At 33.2% G+C, this 25,016-nt stretch overlaps 1 protein-coding gene across 1 annotated transcript; it reads right to left on the bottom strand.

Annotated features, from left to right (window-relative positions):
- Window positions 1-9,297: 9,297 nt before the first annotated feature.
- Window positions 9,298-13,455, bottom strand: LOC110028215 (probable flavin-containing monooxygenase 1). Its single transcript, XM_020729968.1, has 5 exons — window positions 13,015-13,455; window positions 11,583-11,820; window positions 10,736-10,911; window positions 10,293-10,651; window positions 9,298-9,655 (listed from the first exon to the last, which is right to left on the bottom strand). The coding sequence occupies exons 1-5, from the start codon at window positions 13,453-13,455 to the stop codon at window positions 9,298-9,300; spliced, it is 1,572 nt and encodes a 523-aa protein (XP_020585627.1).
- Between the last annotated feature and the right edge of the window lie 11,561 nt (window positions 13,456-25,016).

Genomic DNA, 25,016 nt, shown 5'->3' with positions numbered 1-25,016 from the left:
TGGCACGCCAAAATACATCAGTTTGGTGGTTCAAAATTTTCGCATGAACGATAGATTTTGTAAAAAAGTGATGTTTTGGATTGTTATGTATGTAATTATCCCTTAAATTCTTAACACCCGAAGTCTCGATTGCTTGATATTTTGTAGATTAATCTTTTCTCTAATGCTAATCAAACTCCATTAATTGCTTTGATTTTTATATAGTTTCTTCTCCCTCACATGGATAATGATAACTGGGTGATGGTAATCTGACTACCTCTATTGAAGTCTTGTTACTTGTTCATCATCTTCGAATCATCGCATTCATCTGCGCCATCAAAATATTGTTGTTTAATCATTGATTTATGGCCAATGTCACTCGATCACCACCAACATTGGGTAGCAATTATCATTGAACCGTCATCATCCAAACATAATTGTCAAATCTCTATCTTGCTTGACTACAATCGCCCATCCACAATTTCTTGACCAATGTCACACACTTACGATTGCTCAATCACTAATATCAGACTACAATCATCTGATTATAAATGATTGAATACAATCACCCAGTCACTAGAACTTGTTTAAGACACCCAATCAATTGTGCCTGACTAAGATCACAAAAACTCGATTGCCCACAAATGATTATCTGAACATCATTTAACCATGGTTTTCATCTCATTCATTATTACACAACTACAATCATCTGAACATTATAGAACAATGAGGTCGTCCAACCATCATCACAAAACTACAATCACCTAGCCAACATTACCTAACTATTGTAGCTAAGCTATCGTAGCCCGACCTCCATCGCTCAATCTCTATTGCTTGACCTCGGTCGTCCGATCTATAATTGCCCAAAGATTGATGCTTAATCATAATCGTAGAAATACAGTCGCCCAAATACTATCATTCGACTACAAATATTTGATTATCTTTGCCCGACTACGATTTCCAGTTCTTTGTTACTCATCTATGATTGCCCTTACAATCGCCAAACCAACTCCACCCATTTATAAACGCCGACCTCCTTCATTAAACTACGGTCACCCATGTTTCACTGTCCAGCTATAATAAACTGATCACCTTCACATGTTTATGATCACCTGACCACAATTGTCCAAATTTAATAGACCAACTATCTCTATTACGATCACTTGATTATAATCATTCGATTATCATTACCAAACTACGGTCTTTCAACCATCTTTGTTTGTCTACACTCATCATATCTTCATCACTCGTTTACAATCAATTGACTATAGTAATCAAATTATACTCACCCAATTACGGCCTACTAACCATCATTAACCAACAATGATCTTTTGACCACTAACACAACTTGATTTCCTGATCTACCAATGCTTATAATACCAAATTTTGTCATTGATATGCATGTTGACATGAGTTTGCTTTGTCATTTGTTATTGGCTATAGCATCAATACACATAATTGAAGCATCCCATCACCCATTAGGTCAATATAAATATGGATGCAAGCACCTCATCAAAAACAATGCCAACATCCACCAGACCTAATTAGATAAGCCTAATTCATAACACCCATAACATGGCTATACTAGATATTTGATCCATAAGCTTCTATCCTCATAGGAGAGCAATCATCAAAATTTATAATATCAAAATGTTATAAATATAAATATGTAAATATGAAAATTTAAGTGTTGGATGTATATATATATATAAGAGTTGTTTGGTATATATGCAATGTGAATTTGAGGAAATTTTTTGGTTAGAAATTTATGTGTCTTTTGTTTTATTTTATTTTATTATTATTTTAGGAAATTTATGTGTTTAATTTGTATTATGTTCAATGTTATTTTTAATATTGAAAATAATATTTATCTAATGCATGAAAATATTAAGGGCATTTGCATACATATCACATAATTCTTATCTATTTACATATCTAATACGTGAATTTTTATATTTATATGCATAACACTCGATCTTTAAAATTTCATTAAGAAAATATCTCTATTATTACTTTTGTAAAAGTGAAATTTACCTTCTCCTACACAAATTTATGTTATTAAATTGTTATAAATGTAAATATTAAACTTTAGGATTTAGGTATGTGAATACATAAAAATGGTGTGGTATGTACATAAACTTTCCAAAATAAATTTGTAAACTCTCTCATGTAAGAACTTGGGAAAGTATGTTTGTGTTGTTTAGATAGCTGATTAAATCAAAGCATGCAGAGTTTCAAAAGATAATTTATTGTGAGTTTATTTGTGTTTAGTTGCTTGGGAGAGAAAGCTATGTTCGAATTTATATTGTCTTTTTCGGATTTTTGGGTTTCTACATACACACAAATTTGGCTATATAAAAATATTTTTTTATTTTTTTTGATTGAGTCCATCTGTCAAAGCAGTTTAATCAAACTTGTCTGCCGAAGTTGTTATATTTATTTCTCTCGAAAGGACGATCCAATATACTTTTGAGAGGGCAACCATCAGAGAAGATCATCATGACTAGTAAGGGCATCTGTCAATCCATCATTGAAAGCGCCATCCAATATTTTTTACTGGATCTTTTCAACCAAACACGAAAGACAGGCATCGAGACACTGAAGAAGGGTATCATACAGTAAGAAACATATCTCATTTATTATTTTTATTACTTTTCTCTCTTGTGCATAAAAGGAAAGTGAAAAGGAGAACAAAATAGGTCTTTTTCCTAAGGAGAATCCTCTCTCTCTCTCTCTCTCTCTCTCTCTCTCTAACATCTTGTTGCTCAGGAAACCTCCGACGGGCTAGACTTTTCCAAAACACCAGTGATAATAACTCAATGCATTCTCTGAGGATTACTCTCTGAACTCACCTACATCTCTCTCTCATGTTTTCTATCTATGATAAATAGCTTTTACGAGATTGTATGCACTAACAAATAATAAAAGACCGCACATCTCTACAGGATTCAACAATATAACAATATATATTAATTTTGAAATAATCACTCGATCAATGTTCATTAAACTTCCTATTTAATATCAAAAATCATAATAAAACCTTACAATTTTCTCTTCTCTCGACTACTCTCCCATTTGATGGTAATGCCACAAAAAATACAAATTTGATATTTACTCTATTTGGTATGTATTTAAAAAAAACATTTAATAATTATACAAATATACAACTTTGGATTTATAACATATGATTTTAATAATATATAACAATTATATCTATTTTATTTATTAAATAATAGCCGTTGGTCGCCCATGCATTGGAGTTGATTACATGTTTATGTTTGATATTCCTAACTAATGTTATGTAGCTCAAGACAAAATTGTCATTTTATTTTGATAGACAATTATATTGTTAAATTATGTATTGTTAATTTTATTTTGATATACAAATTAGTTAGTAAATATCTAAAATGTTTTTAGCGCCTTCACCTTAGTCAGCTTATTTTCATTTTATTTTGATATACTTATCAGTTAGTCCCAGACTTTACAGAAGGGACAAAATAATGTCTGATTATTTTAAAATTGAGCTCTGATAATTCCCTATAAAGACTATTTAGATTATAATTTAATGAGTCTGTGGACTATTTTTGCTCTTTTATAAAGTTTAGGATTAAAACGGTCTTATATAAATAGTATGGGACTATTTTCGTCCTTTACTCGTTCAAATAATAATGAGTCAAATGTGAATATGCTAACAACCCGTTTAAACTCGGCTCATTTACGACTACAATTTATTTAAAACTCTTGATAAGTGATGTTTAAGTTCACTCTCAAATGATGTTTGATAATTTGCATGACTATCAAACTTGAAGCAAAATGTTCAAAAAAATCACTAACTCAATGATGAAATCAAAGTTATAAGGCAAAACAAGTAGCTATAAAGTAGGGGTAGGAGTATGTTTGGGATGATTGAAATTACAAAGAGAAATCAAAACTTTCAATGGTCGATTTACATAGATGCCGCTCAATTCTTATGTATTTACATATCTAACACTTAAAGCTCAATTTCTATAATAATGTGATCTTATTTATGCATGAAAAAATGCATTAACTTCTAGAAAGTTCACATAGTGATATTTGATATGAAATATATGGGTGGCATGAAAGGTAAGTTTAGGTTTTATATATATAAGTACGTGGGAATTGTGTGCTATATATGTAAATGCCTGAAAAATAATTTTATATATATATATATATATAGTTTTAAAAAAATGCTTCTCATCAACAATTATTTTAAATTAATAAAAAATTTAACAAATAGGGACATTTGATAACCATTTGTAAATAAAGAAAATAGATAAATCTTCATATGTACGACAAATGGGTGCTGGACTGCATCTTCCATAGATCCTACGATTCATAACAAGACAGTGTCAAAAGACTGACCTGGTGAGAAGAATGCACGGTGATTTGTAGCAGGACAATTGCTCGAGATGACACGAATGACCTGAGGTTGAAAGATCATAGGCTAGCTTGCTGAAAGAAGGCTAACTAGAAGCTGACTAATCAGAGAGGCCATTCGCATGATCAGATTCCCACTGATAAGAAGCTAGTTGACCAAAGGTCGACCGACTAGCTGCTGACCGGATAGAGGCCCATGGACTGAAGGTCGACTGACAAAAGTTGACAAATCAAAGGTCAACTGACTAGGAGTTGACCAACTAAAAGCCAAGAGTTACGACGCATTTATCTCAAATATTGTCCAAATCAAGATAAGGGCAAAAGAGGAATTGTATATATCACATATATATAAGGGCATTAAATATAATGAAGGTTTGAAACCTGATACCAACTAGTCTCTCTCTCTCTCTCTCTCTCTTTCTTATAAGTGATTCACAAATAAATTTGAGGTGAATATTGAAGGGTGCCCAATGAGCATAAGATGAGGAGATGTGTATTCTAGAGAGAGAGATATCATATGCAATAAAAGGGATATTTACATGCATACCGCACAATTCATGTTAAGAAATTCCAATGCACCGATAATGACCTTTTTTGCATCAAATTCGTTAGAAACACAAACCCACATTTTCAGTTTAGATTCCTCTTTCAGATTTTCATAGATGTGTCGTAAGAGAGCTGACTTGTCCATGCGACCATGACCTACTATGGATAGAAGAGAAATGTTTTTGTACAAAGTAGGGCTTGCAATGAGTTGGAACTTCATTTTGTTGGCTTCCTCAACCACTGAACAGATGAGATCAGTATGTCAGCTTCGATCTTGGGGTGGTTCTCTCGCAGCATTTCGAGCTCCTTTTTCATGCCTGTCTGCCATCTGAAGTACAGATCTTGCAGGTTTTAGTTTTTGAACATTACAAATATTAATTGATTAAGCAAAATCGTAATTCAAATCATTAATATACTTTGTGATTTAAATTGATTAGATAGAGTTGTTATTTTTTAATTGCTTTCTTAAACTAAAAATAATGATTAATTAAAATTTTAATTCAATTAACAAAATTTTAATTAATTAATAAATATTTATTAAAAAATTAAGTTGAGAAGTTCTATTTTTAAAAAAATGTTCCCATAATCAAGTGTGTTCTTCTCAATAATTTGGCAAAATCTTAAATAAATGAGATGTTTTTGTACATAAAAAATGAGCCAACACGAATTTTGAGGAATCTAATGGTCCAAAGAAAAGGAAGTATAACAAGGGAGGGACCACCAATGAAAGACCAAAGTGTTCACCTTCTTGACCAGATGCAGTCTCCTTCACTGAAGTTAAGGATAATTGAGTGCATACTACTCGACTCAGGGACAAAGGTCAACCAAGCTAATATGACATAATGAGTGATCCATGTCTGAGCCCATTAGACTATGGACAAACAAACAAGCACTCAAACTAGCCATTATCAAAAAGCCGTAAAAAGACATTGACCTCTTTATCGCATATTAGCGACATGATTGATTCTCTTGTCACATCAAATGACTTTTCATAGATAATTTATGTCTGGGATCTTTTTGCAATTGTTTCTCTTATTGCAATACTGGTTATTAGAAGACTCGTCACAAATAACTTATGACAAGGATCTCTGGTCACAAAAATAATGTGAATTATATAGTTTTTTGTTTTAGATTCTTCATACATTTATAACAACTGAAATCTTGAAAGTAGTTGATCATAATATCCTAGATTCAACTAAAATGCTTTATAAAAAAAATATGAGTATAATTTTTATATATGCAATATATTTTATTTTTATGTTATAACTTAACAATTGTCTAATTACAAAAAAAATTTAAAATAAAATATCTTTTATATCATAATTGCTCTATATTTCTTTTTTACTTTGCTCTTTATTTATCATAATTGATTGATTTTTTATACATAAATGACTAAAATGAATTGCAATTATAGATTATCATTCCGAAGAGATATTAATTGTTGCTGTTAAGCTTCAAAAGATTAACTACATTTTGAAAAAAAAAAAAAAACTATTATCATATGACAAATGAATCCACATTGAAGAAAACTAAATGCTTGATGTTGTAGGCTATAACTTACTTGGTGCCAACATATGTTAGTATTAAGGTGTAAAGGAATTGTGTTATGAATCTATTAATATTGAGTTTGTAGCACTCAACAAAGATAATGATTTTACTATGATTTTCAAATGACTCATATAACTTTATTTAATGTGACACATTTTAATTATCATCAACTAACATGATAAATTTTAAAGAGGTCATAACACCAAACAAAAAGAAGAAGACATATAAGATGAAATTAGTCAAAGTATGTTACATATTCTGAGACATTATAGAATCAAAAATAATCAAAGGAAGATCACATAAAATGAGGGCATCTCATATGAATTTTCTTTTAAAAGTGGGGGACAATGACGAACATGTCGTGATCATATTGAGATAACTGATATGAATATTAGGACATAAACGAGCGTGAACATTTTATTTTTCCCATAAAATTGTAGAGGTGTCATGGGTACATTGAGATGGATAGGGAGGAAGGAGATTAATCATAGAGATGACAGAGGTCTCTTGATTTTGAAAACTTTTTTTTTTGGCTTCTTATGTTGAAACTCAGGCTTCGTTCGGCAAAGCTCCTTCAAAAGTTGTTTGGCGGAACAGGCCTCATCGTCTTCGTTTTAAAATGATCAAAATTCAAGGTTCTTGTGATACAATAAGTGGAGACATTACGAAAACACTTTGTCGCCAGACATAAAGTTTTCATGCGGTAGCGTTCAATCCAACCGAATAGTTCTCCAGATTCTACGAGGCCTTAGAGTGTTGATTGAAGATATTAAAGTGCTTCGTAACAATTTTCTTACATCAATTTTTTCTTTCACTGCAAAACTGTTAGTAATATCATTATTAGTAATGTTTTGGATTTGTTAGAGGTAAAGGAGAGAACTTCCAAATTGAAATTATCAATAAAGAATGGCTTAATATTTTTCTGAATATTTGTTTTATTTGACATTGTAAATTTAGGGAGATAATGCATCCATATGATCATGCTCGGTCTATGGTCTTTTTCAAAATTAAAAATTTACTAATTCTCCATATGAAATTCAATGTACATTTGATGTTTTGTCTTCTTTATTTGTGCCTTACTTTTAATTAATAAAATATGAAAAAAACTAAAATCTGATTATGCTAAATACCCAATGATATAATATATGCATTCATCTCATCCTTTTAGAGGTATAAGTGAGTCAAGGTAGTTTAAGCTGAGCTCAATAAATGACTCATGAGCTAACGAGCCAAATTTGTGCCAGCTTTGGCTCAACTTACTAGCTTATGAGCAGGCTATTTAAAAAAAAAATCTTAATATAAAACAATTTAAAATGAATAAAAATTTAAGATTTTAAGTAAAAAAATATTAAAATTAATTAAAAATTATATTATATTATTTTACGTCAAATAATTTCTTATTTTCTCTCTTCTAATTATTCATTCCTGTTGCCATTTTACTACAGAAGTTATTCGAATCATAATTTTTTTTTCACTGTTTAATAATAAATAAGTAATCTTGTGAAAATTAAGACTCGAGCACAAACTCAAATAATCAATCAAACTCAATTGTTCATTATGAATTGTTTGAGAAGGTTTAGCAAAATTCTCAAGGATGTAAGCCTAATGGAGAAGTAAAATTGTAATCATTTTAATTTTTATGATTATCTTAATAGCATTTAAAAATGCAATTTTTCTAAAAAAATTCATTTTAGCAAATCATTACAATATAATAAAAAAATAAATCTCTATCAATGACAATCAATTATATTTGGAAATGTTACTTAGTGCCAACAAAAATTAATAATAAGACATCAAGGAATGATAGCTACAAATTATTGATGTTGAGCCTGCAGCTTGGCAGAAGGATAATAATTTTATTATGATTTTGATATGATGCATACAAGTTTTTAATAAAGTAGCACATTTTATTATCATTAATCAAAATTTTTATGATAGGAATTGGCCAAAAAAGAGAGAAGAATGCTTGTTGTAAATAATACAAGTTCTTCTCATGTGTTACCAAAAAGATTGTTGTAAATATTTTTATTTTAATTATTCTACCTATTTGGTTGCACACATGTTCCAATTAAAAATTAATCGAGGATTTAAGCATGATATTTCTTCATCTAATAAAATATTTTTTAAATATAAAATAAACTTTTATTAAGGGCCCGATTGGGGCAACTTATTTGGTGCGGTGGCGTTTTGAAAACACGACAGGTCTGTTTGGGTGAACTGTGTTTTGACAGCCTATGCGTTTTCAAAACACTGAAAACAGTGTTTTCACACCGCACCTATCTAGGTGCGGTGGCAGCTTTCTGGTTGCGGTCTGACTTTTCTAAAAAAATAAAAATTTGCAATAGCGACTGCACCTAACTTATCAGGAGATTTTTCAATAAGCTGCAGCTGACCCAAATAGACCATAAAACTTCAAAGTTAAGACAACAGAACAAATATTATTGATGTCTGCAGATCATTTAGTGTTCAAAACTACCTGCTAGCATTATAAAATAAGGCAATTGCCGAATGACCAGCGAACATGAAGCTATTTGAAATCAAAACACAAATGTGTAAATACCTTAAAATGTTGAAGTCTACAAACCGTAAAGGACTAAAGAATTGAAAATTTTGATATAAATTAATCCCTATCTTGTAAAATAAGAAATAAGAAATTAACAAAAACATTGAGAATTATATAACATTGAGAATTAACAAGAGAATTACAATTATTTTCATTGTGACTAAATTTGATTATTATTATTACACTCAATATTTTTCCATGACAATTAGCAAGAACCATTGACATTATTTTTGGTTCCTTGCAATAACTTTATGGGGATCTGATCACTCAACTTTCGAGTCGAGTCCAACATAATCATTAGGTCCATAAGGCACGAACAATTCAGACAAAAACCATTTTTTTCTCTTTGGATTACAACCCATATCCTTACAAAGTTGATCATTATACCATATATGTATGGTTCCTATACTTGATCTTCTATAATGCTCGTGACTATATTCCTTCATGTATTTATCCCATTTTTTCACGTCTTCCTCCATTAATTTTATGCTCGGGAGACGAAATCCACCGTCAAGAAAAGATGCTAGCCACATCGCTCTAATCTCGGATGTATATAAGTTTGATAAGCTCTCTGAGTATCCGATTACGGCCATTTGCGGAATTCTTGGGTGTATACATTCTCTATCATATATAAATGTGTTAATAAAGTTAAACAATTATAAGTTGAGCATCATAAATTTGAGCTCGATAAACCTTTTCATTATTAACCTTTTCAAAACAACCAAAGCATCATTTGGTGGCGTCCGACTCACAAATGCTTGATAAGGTTACATGAAATATATGTGCACATGCGTGTGTGTGTGTGTGTGTGTGCTACTATGTGTGGGTGTGTGTGTGTGTGTGTGTGTGTGTGTGTGTGTGTGTGTGTGTGTGTGTGTGTGCGCGCGCGCGCGCGTGCGACTACGTGTGAGTGTCTGTGCATTCACGTGCGACTATGGGTGTGCGCGTGCGTTTGTGCATGTGTTTTTTATATTCATACAATTTTATAAGCATCTATGTGGATGACAACATATAGATTCATGATTTATTTATGATTTTTAAATTTATTGCATAATCATGAATGGTTCATATTTGACTTAATAATTTAACAAATCAAATCTAAATAGACTTGTCTGCTTAACGAGTCGTCCCAAACAACCTCTATGGACCGTGCCAGCTAAAACTCAAGTGTTTATATCCATACAAGTCATACATTTCAAAATTTTACTATGGGTGCACTTATTATAATAATATGAACTTTTAGTCATTCGAAACATACCTATAAAGTGGAACAGTATTTTCCGAGGAGCCAATCACAATCTCTTGAAGCGAGGGAGAGTGGAAAATATTTTGAAGCTTTTGATCACCCTTGAAGCCCGTAGCAAAGATAACTAAATCAGCCTTTATAGGTGTAGATTCACCTTCCAATATTACACCATCTTGACAAAACTCAAAGCTTTTTGTATGTTTTAGAATAATGCTATCATTTTTCACCCTCTCATAAAAATTTTCCGGCAATGTACTAAATAATGTGGTGCTCATTGCTTCAAAGAAGCTATGGTCTGGAACCATTCCATACTTCTCTATGGGAGTGGTTTTTTTGATGTAGCTCTCAACAAACTTAGATATAACCCATCGCTATATTGAAGCAAAAAATAATAATAATAATGTGATATCTAAATAAAAAAAAGAATTTTGAAGATAAGAATTGTGTGTATTTACTAAAGGAGAAAGCATAGTTGCCAAAATGCTTAGTATGATTCCTTCTCCGGGCTTGTGAAAGAGTAGTTCCGCGAAGCGAGTGAAATAAATGTAACTGAAAGGGACACCCCAAGCTGAGAAATCTAGTACGTTCCATCGTTTTGTTCGAAAAATCATTGTACAAGGAAGCTCCGCACCTACAAGTGCAAATTTAAGAAAAACAAGAATAAAGAATATATGGAATTATTATGTGTGAACTAAGTAGCTTGATGAATGTGTGGAGCATCATAGTACATGGTTGCATATTAGGGGTATTAATCGGGTTCACGTGTTGAGTTCAGCTCAAACCTGAAATTGACCCGAACACAACCTAAACTTAAAATGGGTTTGAAAATCTAACCCGAATCAAACACTCCTTCAACCTGGCTGACCATCGGCCCACACAACTCATTTAATATAAATATAATAGCTATTTGTCAATTTCAAATCAAGCTCTGGTCAAATTTTAGTTAATTTTGGGTTGAATGATCAAATTAAAGTCAGTTTCGGGCTTAGTGATCAATCTAAATCCAAACCAAAAAACTAATCATTTTATAATTTTTTTTTTAGAAAAACCTAGCATGAAAATTAATTAGCTCAACCAGAGCCTGAATTTTTTTTAATCGGGTTTGAGTCACAATGACAAATAGAATCAATTTGTGACACCCCTATTGCTCATTCCATTTTATATGAGCACAAAGTTATATAGCACCATCATGTGCCAATTACATACAACATTTAATTTGAATAAATAGTGAGTATAAATAGTAAATGGCAACCCCATCACATTTTCTAACAAATTTAATGATGATAACAACAACAATCATACCATTAATGTTAGCGCATTCTGCAGCGACATCAAGAGCAGATTTGAGGAAACCAACTATAACGATACGTTTTCCATTAACAAACTTGGCAGCAGCAGTGCTTCCCATGTTGGCTAAGTCCATGGAGTGGATCACCTTGCCATTGAAGACCTCAGGGCCTTTATTCTTAGGGAAGTTAGGGATATTTGGGAGGCCACTAAACCTTCCTAAGCAGAGGACAACAAAGTCCATGACATGCTCCTATGAAAGGCAAAACTAATGTTAGTTTGTAAATTTAATAAATTATAAATTTTTCTTTTATTTTTTAGAAGCAAATATTTAGGAAAAAATTAAAGAGAGCTTAAATTTAAGCCTGAATACTCATTATGATAAGAAAATTTTGAGTTGAATTAATATTAAAATTCAAAGCTCTATTTCAAGATAAATAAAAAAAATAATATATAAGAAGTTAATTTAAAATTTGTTTTAAATCTTTTTAAATAACATAAATCTAAAATTAAATTTTAGTCCCAAAAAAAATTAAATTTTAATTTTTTTTTATAGATAATAACAACACTTTTCATCAACATGCCACCATCCATTTACAAAAAAAAAAAAAAAAAAAAAAAAAAAAAGGGAATTTTCAATGTCCAAAAAATGTCAAAAGCTTTATTTCAATTGTCCTTTTTGATTAGGATGGAAAATAAATTATTATTTTTTATATATTATAATCAATTTAAAATAGATTAAAAATTATAAAAATCATTATAGTCATAAAAGTATCATCTTAAATCTAACAATAAATAACCAAATATTGGTCAAAATTTAACAAGGTCTAAAATGATTTACATATTTTAACCCAAGATAATTTAATAAATCCTGATTTACATTAAAATATTTCTTAAGATATCTAATTAAATCTTTTTAATTATTTATTATTTTTTTCTAATATAACATAATAATATTTAATATTAATTATCTCCAAACATATTCAAAATTTTATGAAATTTATCATTGGCATTTATATAAATACCAATCAATTCCTATAAATCTAGATGTACACTTTACATCCTTATATTTTTGACTTCCATATATTTTGAATCACATCAAATATATAATTATTTTATTTTTTAAAAAAGAATAAATACATTACTTCATGCATAAAAAACTACCTAAATTTAAAAAATTAAAATTAAATATTAGATGTATAAATGCATAAAAATTATTTACAAAATTCATACCTATTTAAATCTTTCCAGAATTCATTACTTATATATACTTTTTATCAAAAGAAAAAAAATTATACCCTAAAAATTCTTAATTTGATGAATTTAAAAATAACTTATAAATTTCAATTTTTTTAAGGAAAAACATATTTTTAACATAATTAATAATAACAAGTTAATCTTAAAAAATTTATCCTTTTGCAAAATCTCATTTTTAAGTTAAAATTACCACAACAACCCCATCTTCCTTCTCCACCGTCACCTTCCAAGCTCCACATCCAGCTTCGGCGAAAGCGCCACCGGTTCCTCCCCACAAATCCCAGACCGCCATCTGCTCCCGATTCGATCCAACATAGTCCAAACCCACAACCTTCTCCCCTAACCGCACGTGCCTCATAAGATCAAACCGACGAGCATAAGCTTCCAAATACTCCATCACCTGCTCGTGGTTCGGCGCTCCGGCGACGGATTCCGGCCACGGGAAGTCGGTGAACCGGTAACTCTGGGTCGAGGTCTGCAGCCGGGTCGAACCGAGCGTGCTGGCCCATACACCGCCGATGGACCGGCCGGTCTCGTAGACCACTGGCCGGAAGCCTTTATGGAGTAAGTACTTGCAGGTCACCAGACCGCTGATTCCCGCACCCACAACGCACACCCGCTTTGTCTCCATTAGTTGGTTAGTAGGTTTGTAGAACATAGGAGTGCCATTTTGTAGGGAAGTTCAATGTGTTGATTTTTCTCTTTAATTAAAATAATCATTTTTTATTTGAGATATTTTTTTAACAAATAATTATAAGATTAAGTCAAGAGCTGCACAATTTATAATCTTCTTTTATTTGGCCATATGGCACCAAGAAAAAATAAATGTCAACTAGTTATGGCTATTAGAACTCATTGCGTTTGAAGGGGGGAGATGATGGATCCGTTTATCGTGTTGTGATATATATGAAATTTAAAACGATCGACGACGAAGTGAAAATAATAGAACGAGAAAAATCACACCACAAAAGAACACAGATTTACGTGGTTCGGCAAATTGCCTACATCCACAGAGTTGCAGAGGATTTTACTAATTGAGCAATTTACACCAGTTGATCGTCTCAAATTACAAAGGTGAACTCTTCATTTCACTTCTTCACTCTTCTTTATTTACACCGAGATACACCGAAGAAGAGGAAGAAATACATACAAGTTAAAATTTGTTTCTCTTCTTGCGCAAGCCACAAAGAAGAAATCAAGAACACCTTCTTCTTCCTTCCAAGCATGCAAAATCAACTAAGAAAGAGTACCTTGCGAAAACACCATTTTTTTGCCTTTTGCTTCTCGTAAGCCTCAACAAGAATCCAAGCAATCCAAGCAGAATGTCTCCTTTCCTGCTTCGGAGAAATGAAGGAGGCGAGAGTTTTTTTTTTAACTGTCTTTACTCCTAACATATTTCCCACTTGGAGACCGGTACACAGACTACAACGTTTCTTTCTCAAATTGATGTCCTCCACTAGCGGCGTAACCATTTTCTTCAAACAAGTTATCCTCCACCTCTGCAACTCAAGACTCCTGTCTTCAAGCTAGAAGATCAACTGAAGCTGCGCACAACTTCAGTTTCTCCAGAGTAATACCCTTTGTCGACATATCAATAAGCTTTTGGCTTCCACAAATTTTCTCAAATAACAACTGTCCATCATTCAACAATGACCGAATGAAGTGATACCTGATCTGAATATGCTTAGTCCTGGACTGAAATGTTGGATTCCTGACAAGGAATATTGTGCTTTTGTGCTTTGACTATCGCTGTAGAGAATTCCCTTCTGATTCTTCTTGCCTAATTCTTCCGAGAAGCCTTATATCCATATCAACTCCTTTGCAGCCTCTGACACTGTTATGTACTCAGCTTCTGTAGTAGACAATGAAACTGTCTTCTGCAGATTAGAGCCCCATGCACTGCAGTACCACCAAAAGTATAAATATAGCATGTAGTACTTCTTCTTGTATCAATGTATCCAGCTAGATCAACATCAACATAGCCTCGTACCTCTGAACTCTTTTCCGAGAAACACAAACAAGTTTCTGTAGAGCCTCTTAGGTACCTTAAAATCCACTTCACTGCTTCTCAATGTTCCTTTACTAGATTACTCATGTATCTGTTAACAACTTCCACTGCATGAGCAATATCTGATCTGGTACAAATTATAACGTACATAAGTGAACCAATAACTGAAGCATAAGAACCTTACTCATGTGATCTCGTTCCTCCTCTGACTTGGGTGACTGATTCTTATTAAGTCTGAAGTGACTTTCCAAAGGTGTGCCAACTGGTTTGGCCTTATCCATGTTGAATATGCTAAGTACCTTTTTCACATACTCAGCCTGAGAGAGTCTCAACATGCCTCTGACTCTATCTCTGACAATTCTCATACCAAGGATTTGTTTTGCAGCTCCCAAATCCTTCATTGCAAAGTGCTCTGACAGTGTTTTGACATCTGCTTCTTCAGATTATTGAAAGATTATTGATATCCCCAATACTAGCACCTGCAATAAGCATATCATCCAAATACAGCAGTATGATGATATAAGAATTGTCAAAATACCTGACGTAGCAACAATGATATGTCTGACATCTGTTGTACCCTGCACTGTGCATGAAATTATCAAATTTTTTGTATCACTGCTAAGAGCTTGCTTCAGGCCATACAAGCTCTTATTCAAGTTGCAAACTGACTCTTACTTTCCCTGTACCATGAACCCTTCAGGTTGGTGCGTGTAGATCTCTTCTTCAAGATCCCCATGATGAAAGACTGTCTTCACATCTAACTGCTCAAGGAAGAGATCTTCAGTAGCCACCATAGACAGTATCATTCTGATGGTTGTAAGCTTCACCACAGGAGAGAAAATATCAGAATAATCAATACCATGCTTCTGATGAAAACCCTTTACTACAAGTCTAGTCTTGTACCTCTTACTGCCATCGTGCTCAGTCTTCACCTGGTACACCCACTTGTTGTGTAATGCCTTCTTCCCAGATGGAAGTTCTGCCAACTCCCAAGGCTGATTTTCAAGTAGAGAATCCATCTCCTCCTTCATGACAAGCTCTCACTTGCTCGAATTTTCATATTGCAAGGTTTCTTCATAACTTTGAGGTTCTCCACCATCTGTCAACATAATGTAATTCACAGTTGGAGAATAGCATTGTGGAGAACGTTTAGCCCTTTCTGACCTACAAACTACAACTGTAGGGGTATGTAGGCACTATTTTGGTTGGAGGAGTTCAGGAGCAAAAAAGCCAAGTTGATTATTTTTGGTAGAATTGGGGTACCAACCACCATAAATGAGTTATGGACCAATAGAAACCCCATTTGGGTCCTCTATGTACTGGTCTTAGCTAAACCCTAGCCTAGGGCCAGAGGGTTTAGGGGACCGGAGAGGGTTTAGGGGACCATCTACATGAGTCTCCCAAAAGATTAAGGGATCAGAGTTAAGAAATTTTGAGTTTAGGGTATTGAGTGATTGTGAGTGGGGTGATTGTAGTGAGTGCTAGACCAACACCAAGGGTCAACCTTAAGGTCCAGCAGTCCTAAGGGTGGGAACTCTCCTTGAGCTCCCCCATATCGACCCCACCTACTAAGTGCTAGAGGTTATGACCAATATGTGGAACTTCAAGTTAAGCAAGGAAGAGGGTAGAATTTATATTAATGAGAGTTCCATTTCTAGTTTTCTAGGAATAGCCAATAAGAAAGTCATATGGCTAGACCTTAGGCTACTAAAGAGGAAAAACTAAACCACAACCAAAAGTGAGGTCAACAGGGTAGACTGCTCTGAAACAGGCTGTGGAACAATAGGAGTGGATGCCCTGGATCCACTCTCCTCATCACCAGCATCTCTGTACTGCACTGCGACCTCTGGTAAATCATCAAACTTTACCAACTCAGATTTCTGCAATGTTGTTTCAGAACTATACTGGACTTTTCCTTGTACATAATCTTCTCATTGAAAATTACATTCATGCTCCTTATGATCTTCCGACCCTGATCATCCCAGAAACGATATCCAAATGCCTCATCTCCATAGCCAAGAAAATAACACCTCTTTGACTTAGCCTCAAGCTTATTCCAAGCATCAGGATTAATGAGAATATAAGCAAGACAACCAAAAGTCTTAAGGTGAGAAAATTTGACTTCTTTCCCACTCCAGACCTCCTCAGGTAATTCACAGCTTAATGGAATAGATGGCTCCCTATTGATCAAACTGCAGTACTGATCGCTTTTGCCCAGAAAGTAGGTGGTAGTCCGGCGCGTAATCTAATGCTTCTAGCCCGCTCATTAATGATCATGTTCATGCGCTCTGCAACACCATTTTGTTGTGGTGTCCCTGGAATGGTCTTCTCCATTTTGTCTCCCTGGAATGGTCTTCTCCATTTTGATTCCTTGAGCTGCACAGTACTCCTTGAACCCACTATCAATGTACTCACCACAATTATCAGACCTCAGACATTTCAGCTTTAAATCTGTATTTGTCTCAACCACGATCTTCTAAGTCTTGAACGCACTAAATACATCAAATTTATGCATATATTTCAAGAAATAAACATATACCTTTCTGCTAAATGTGACGTAGTAATGAGAGCCTCCAAGAGATGCCACTGGAGAAGGTCCCCACACATCTGTGTGTACAAGATACAGCTTTCCTGCCTTTGGTATCCTACCACTTTTTAAGAAACTGACATTTCTCTGCTTCCCCATAATGCAACTCTGGCACATGCTGAAATCAACTGACTTCAGTTCAGGTAACTTGTCTATGGACTGAAATTCCTTCATACCTCCTTGACTCATGTGGCCAAGTCTGCAATGCCACGATTTTGTCGTGCTCTCTGCAACAGTAGTATCAACATTGTTAATTAAATCAGTAGTCATATACAGCGTACTTGTTTTCTTACCCTAAGCCAGTATCAATGCTCCTTTTATAACCTTCCAGGTGTTATTTGAGAAAACTACTGAATGTCCACATTCATCAAGCTGCCCAACAACAATGAGGTTCTTCTTCATTTCAGGAATGTGTTTGACCTTTTACAGAGTCCACTTATTCTTATTTGGAAGTGCAATGTTAATATCTTTAATTCCTACCACGTTTAGAGCTTCTCCATCTGCTAAATATATTTTCCCAAAGTCACCTGCAACATAATTCCATATCAATTCCCGATGGAAAGTTATATGGAAAGAAGCTTCTGAATCCAATATCCAGTCATCAACAGAACTATGAACTGTCAGCAGTAGTGCATCATGAGATTCTTCAGTTACCACATTTGCACTGTCATTCTTCGTCTTCTTAGGATTCCTGCAGTTCCTCTTTATGTGGTCAGTTTTGCCACAATTTCAGTAAATTACTTGTTTACCAGACCTTGACTTGCTCATGCTTCTATTCTTTGATTTTGATCTTCCCCTGTTTGAGTTCATGTTTTGTGATTTTGTGATCTCCCTCTGGAATCTCTGGAATCAACAATCAGTGCCGAACTCGAACCCGATGTCTCACCAGAATCTTTCCTGCGCACCTTCTCAGCCAAAATCAAATCACGAATATCTTCAAATTTCAATTTAGATTTACCTGCAAAATTACTGACAACCATCCTTATAGCTTCCCAGCTATTTGACAATGAACTTCTCCTCAACTAGACAGTCTTCAACACATATAATCATCAAATTCAATTTTCACATATGATAATTGATTTATGATGGTATTAAAATCATTCAGATGTTGTACAATAGACGTACATTCTATCATCTTCAAATTGAATAACTTCTTCATTATATATATCTTGTTATTCGCCGATTGCTTTTCATACATACCTGACAGGGCTGACGTAAGATCTGCAGTCATCCTCTCCTTGACAACGTTGTGTGCAACGGACCTTGATAGGGACAATCGAATAACCCCCAGAACCTGTCGAACCAACAGATTCCATTCAGCTTCATCCATTCTTTCAGGTCTTTTCCCCAATAATGGAAGATGAAGTTTCTTCCCATAGAGGTAATCTTCTATCTGCATCCTCCAATAACCAAAATCTATGCCATCAAACTTCTTAATCCCTGAAACTTTCACTTCATCTGCAGTCATTGTCTCTGATACCAGTTGTTGTGGTATATATGAAATTTAAAACGATCGACGATGAAGTGAAAAAATAGAACGAGAAAAATCACACCAGAAAATAACACACAGATTTACGTGGTTCGGCAAATTGCCTACATCTACGGAGTTACAGAGGATTTTACTAATTGAGGAATTTACACCGCTTGATCGTCTCCAATTACAAGAGCGAACTCTTCCTTTCAATTCTTCACTCTTCTCTCTCTACACCGAGATACACCGAAGAAGAAGAAATACCTACAAGAGAAATCTATTTCTCTTCTTGCGCAAGCCACTAAGAAGAAATCAAGCACCTTCTTCTTCTTTCCAAGCACGCAAAATCAACTAATAAAGAGTATCTTGCGAAAACACCATTTTTCTACCTTCTGCTTCTCGTAAGCCTCACAAGAATCTAAGCAATCCAAGCAGAAAGTCTCCTTTCTTGCTTTGGTGAAATGAAGGAGGCGAGAGTTTCTGTTCTCGCGTGAAGGAGAAGGGAGCGGCAGATCGCGGAGACGGGAGCTGGAGATCGTGCAGACGGGAGTCGGGGTCCAGGGCGGAAGAAATACGTGCGGGGGGTTTTTTTTTAACCGTCTCCACTTCTAACATCCTAACATATCGTACAATTTTAATTGTTAGAGTAACTGTTACAGCTGAATCTGTTGTCGAAAGGGCTATTCAAGAAGAAAACCCTGTTCTACTATTTTATTTTAATATGGAGGCAAAATTTCTCTTATGTAAGATAGGTCCATGCTTATGGGACATTATCCAGTTCCTTTTTAGTTTGGGAGTGGTGTCTCATGTGCCCATTTGAAGAAAGGGCGATCAGTGGTGATGTGGCAAAGTGATTGGACGAAATATCTGACGTACAGGGCGTCGAGGTGTCATAGTTCTTAGGAGTTGGTGGATTACATTAGTTGGGTATCTATTACAAGTGTATGTCTTAGGTATAATCTCATCGCATATGTGTTGAGGCGCGGTGAGTATCCAATGGAAAGGATTCCATCTTCAGGTTATTGAAACAAGAAAACATAACATATGAAGGCTATTTTAATTAATGAAAATAGGAAGAAAATTTAATTGATAACAAAAAAATAGTGATCAAATTTGAAAAGTAGGTTATTTAGTGGAGCTGAAAGTCGAGTTATTCAAAGAGTATAAAAAGTAACATAAATTTTAAGTTCGTCCATTAAATTCTTCCAAATTTATTGACAATTAAGGGCTATTACCCCTTACTCTATTCCTGGACATAAGAAATATTGGAGTCTAATATTATGGTTATGTCCTCTTAAAGGGTTCCAGGATTTCACTTTTTCTTATGTGATTGCAATCTCATAATGACAATATTCCTATTCTTCCAGGAAATGTGTTAATCTAAATTATTCTTCTAGTCTACATTTAAAAGTCTAAGATCATAACTTATTTTAGCTTCTCTATTAGCCAGTCAAAAATTAAATGAAGCATTAAAGGTTAACATATCAATATTTTAATATTTGCTCTAAGAAATTTGCAAGGAATGAACAAGATTTTTGCTCCACCATTTCAAAAAGTAAGAAAACTAACTCTTAAAGTAGATTTTCTTGCAACTAAAATAGAAAGTCTATAAAGTTAAATAAGAGATTACACCCCGTTTGAGTCTCATATCCGCTCCAAATAATCCTCTCTTCTATAATGCACTTTCTTCTTGACTGAAAAATTCATAATCACACAGACACATCCTAAGCACTCTCTTGTGTTCCCTGACTATATGAATTCTTCCCTCTTCATCAATTTGGAGTTTTTAAGAATTTATATCGATTGAACCATCAGTAAACTGCTAAATAGCCTACAATGTCTGGCTCGTGAGGTGGTTATTTGAAGGACATATTAAAGAGTAAGCAATATGACCACATAATCCTCATTGATCCCAATATACCACATTACACACTGCTCACTATGATGATCTCGCACTCCCTATGAATCTATTGAATTTGATGTTCCACCAAGCTTTAGAAGGCATTCAACTACCAAAGTTTAGAAGGCATTCAAACACGAACAAATCACAACATATGTCTAGTCTTTCTATCGATGATATTGCAAAAATTCTAAATTCAAATCTTCATAACTTTTAAGAATCTAATTAAATTTTTCATCACAAATTTTCTTTGTCACTAATAAGAGCAATAGCTTGCCATTGAGCACAAAATTACAATATTGGAGGTAGCTCTTTCATTTGGGGATTTGATCTCTAACTTGTGATTAATTTAAACTTCATCAATATATATATATATATATATCATTAATTATTTAAACTTATCTTGACCAAATATTTATCATTCAATCAGCATCATCATTATCCAATCAAAAAGATTAAGTCAAAAAGTAACCAAAAAAAAAAAAAAAAAAAAAAAAAATGAAAAATGAAATGACATATGGAGTTAATTAAGGATCGGCTCATTTGAATTTTCTTACAAGCATTTTTTAATGAAAAAAAAAAAAGCAATACCGTGTAAAAAGTATGGAAGGAACATAGCTCCTCTAGGGCAGTAAACGATCGGACTCGTATTCGGCTCGTTCGATATTGACTTGTGTTCGAAATTGGCTCGTGAATAGTGTGTTCGTGTTCGGCTCAAAATTGACTAATTAGAATACAAAATTATTAAAAAATATTTTATTTTTTAATATGAAAAAATTTTATGTAAAATTTTTCAAGAGCAAATTTGAGACAAAAGCCCAAGATATTTATTAACTAAGAAAAAATGATTAACTTAAAAAAGTTAAATTGAAGACAATTTTCAGGAAATTGAACACAATTTCAGACAAAAAAAAAACATTAAAAATTAATATTATTTTATAAATAGGAGACAAAATTTAAGACAAATAAATTGAAGACAAAATTTTCTACAATAAAAAAATTAATATTATTTTACAAAAAATTAACAAAATAAGAACTATTTTATGCATTTATTCACAATTTTTACAAATTATAAGAATCAAGCATGAAACTCTTGTTCCCCACTATGAGCTCTTTGTTTCCATTCATGCATTTAAATGCTCTGAACTTCTTGGTTTTTAAATTTGAAGCACGTCGCTTTGAAGCTTTAAAAGTTGAAGCACATATCTTTGAAGCATAACTTGATAAGGTGCATCACCATTACCGCCACATTCACTCTGTTCTTTCTTGATTTCCATATCAAAAGTCGATTTAGATTCTACAAAACAAAACCAAGACAAAAATGATTATTTTCATTTAAGACTAAGACAAAAATTGAATATGTTATAGCATTATAACAAAATTTTAACGATCGGACATCCACAAAAAATATATAGCTCAAACGACTAGAAGAACAGTTTCATTGTACTTAACGGAATAAGCAATACGCTCAAACGACTGTTGAGCACTACGAATATTAACTAAAGGCTGCCTACTAAGAATATCCTCGACCCAAAAAAAAAAAAACAATTACAAATATGGAAAACATAAAATTGCATAGCGACAAAGTAGCAAGTCCATACATCACACATTTCTCTTAATACAATGGAGTCTAACTCGCCCAACTTGAAGGCCTGATAGCTGCATCTGTGACCAAAGAAGAGTCAGAAGTAAGATTCTTTTGGTGAAACAAATCAAAATATGCTAGATTGCATGTAAAAATTAATAGTGAAAAGGTGGTATGAATGTACAAATTAAAGTTCAGGTGATACGTAGATACATAAGAATTGTGTGGAATGCATGTAGATCTTCCTTCATTAATAGCCCGTATTTACTGAATATTTTCTTATCAAATTACAAAGAAGAAGGGGAAAAAAACATCAAATGGATAAAGACAGAGATCATGCATACCACCTTTTGTAGAAGACTTCATAGAAAACAACACCAAAATATAAAGACAGAGGCATGCAAAGTCATTGATAAAACTAATAAAGATAATGCACTAATATTTGCAATCACTAGTATCATTTATTAATGTATTAAAATGAATAATAACATAAAGAGACAAATCAATAATCAAAATCATCAATTTTTATCATCACATGTAAACAGATGTAGCTAAGAGCACATTCAGGCCAAAGGGCCCCAAAATTAAAAAGAAAAAAAAGAGGTTTTTTAGTGTAACAAATGTAGCATGAATAAGATTACAAGCAGAAATATCAACTTCAGAGTTAAGCAGGCATTTGCATATATATATATATATCAATGTCTTAAAAAGCAGGGTGTAAACCCCACGACATAAGAAAATATAAGGCATATTTATTAAGAGACCAAAAAAACTATAAAAATAAGAAAACTGCAGCTGTCCAAAGAAACCATTAAGCTTCATTGTGGTCAGCTTATGTTTTATGTTGTTGCTATTAAAAGATGCTTTCACAATCACTGGTTGAATTATGGTCATCCCAAAGTACCTTCTCTAAGGCAATTTTGAATAACTGTAAAAATAAGTCATTCAAAGAAGTACTATCTTTTGTTAGATGTTTTTTTCTATCATACAAGCGGTCCCGACAAAGCCTTAGTTGTAGTAGTTTGGTTGTGCCTATTACACAAATGCAGCACATTAATAGCCTGGTTAAAAGTAGAAATACATCTTAGTGAAGAGTGAATATCATCATGACAATCCTAGCTAAGTTTCCATTATAGAGAAAATGAGTGGTAACCTCTTGATAAATATTTTTTGAATTAGATAATGATAAGCCAAAGGTAGACAAGCTAAGAGGCAACCCTGCAATTGATAAAATGAAAAATAGTTAAGACATTTTGCAATTGATAAAATGAAATGATTCATATACCTGGAACTTTAGAATTTCAACTAACGGTTTCTTCTTTAAATGAGGGCCATCAAATAACTGTGATGGCATTTCTCCAAACTCCAAAATTTGCAATCTATTTTCGAGTATCGTCTTAAACAACTTTTTATATTTTTATCTTAAAATGGTTGTAAAATTGTGTTGCCTTCCAAAATTAAGAGTAAGAATAATCATCTTAATTCTTAGGCATTATTTTATATTCTTATCTTAAAATGGTTGCAAACTTTTGTTGTCTTCCAAAATTAAGAGTAAGAATAATCATCTAAGGCATCATTTATATTCTTATCCTAAAATAGTTGCAAACTTGTGTTGCCTTCCAAAATTAAGAGTAAAAATAATCATCTAAGGCAACATTTTATTTTCTTATCTTAAAATGGTTGCCAACTTGTGTTGCATTCTAAAATTAAGAGTAAGAACAATCATCTTAGACAACTTTGAAATGAAAAACATCTACATGAATAAACATCTTCTATTGCATCTTCCCCATGCCAAACAAATTTAGGTAATGATAAATAAAATATATTTCTTGTATTGTAACATCTTCCATAACTAAATAAAATATACTTCTTGTATAGTAACAAAAAAAAGCATTGGGAGCTTCGATTACAACGACAAAGTAATAAAATTAATTGAAATTCATTAAGAATGCATTGTATACTAATTCTAGTGAAGGTCAGATAAAATAAGGAGTGGTGAAAGAAAATTAGTTAAAATAAATTTTGGTAATGATAACCTGTAGCACACTTTTCAATTTTCATTTCCTACATTTCAGCCCAAGCCTAAACCGCAATATAAAGCAAATGGGACAATGAAAAGAACCACTTTAAACCCCTCAATAGAGTGCACCAAACCACCAGCACCAGCAAAAACCAATCACTCATATTCAGCCAAACCTTCAAACTCAGACTGTCATTCCAGCGAGTGTGAAGATGCCTAAATTTCTGCAGGATCAAAATTTTGAAACGTTGAAACACCATACCGTAAATAACAAATCAAAACCCATAGTATCCATAGAACCATGAGAGAAGAGCTTCATAAAGAAGAAAAGTAGAAATGAAAACCGAAATCTGAAGTCCAGTAGGTTGGACTGCAGACAATGTAAAAGAGCTTGAAAAACATAATGCCCCAAGCCACATGCATGATATGGGGTAGCAGACAGATGATTCCAGACCACATCAAAACACGTAAAATGGATTGCACTCACCCCAATATTTAGCAAATTTACCTCTCATAACAAAAGTCATGTTTCTAATATAGTCATCAGATGAAGTCGACTCATCCAACAACAATTTATTTATATGGAAATCGATAGGTAAGGAAATATTTGAGGTCGGGAAG

Source organism: Phalaenopsis equestris, unplaced genomic scaffold (assembly GCF_001263595.1).
Source record: "Phalaenopsis equestris unplaced genomic scaffold, ASM126359v1 Scaffold000504, whole genome shotgun sequence".
Taxonomy (NCBI): Eukaryota; Viridiplantae; Streptophyta; class Magnoliopsida; order Asparagales; family Orchidaceae; genus Phalaenopsis; species Phalaenopsis equestris.
The sequence above is the reverse complement of the archived record's forward strand: the minus strand, read 5'-3'. Positions and strand labels throughout refer to the sequence as shown.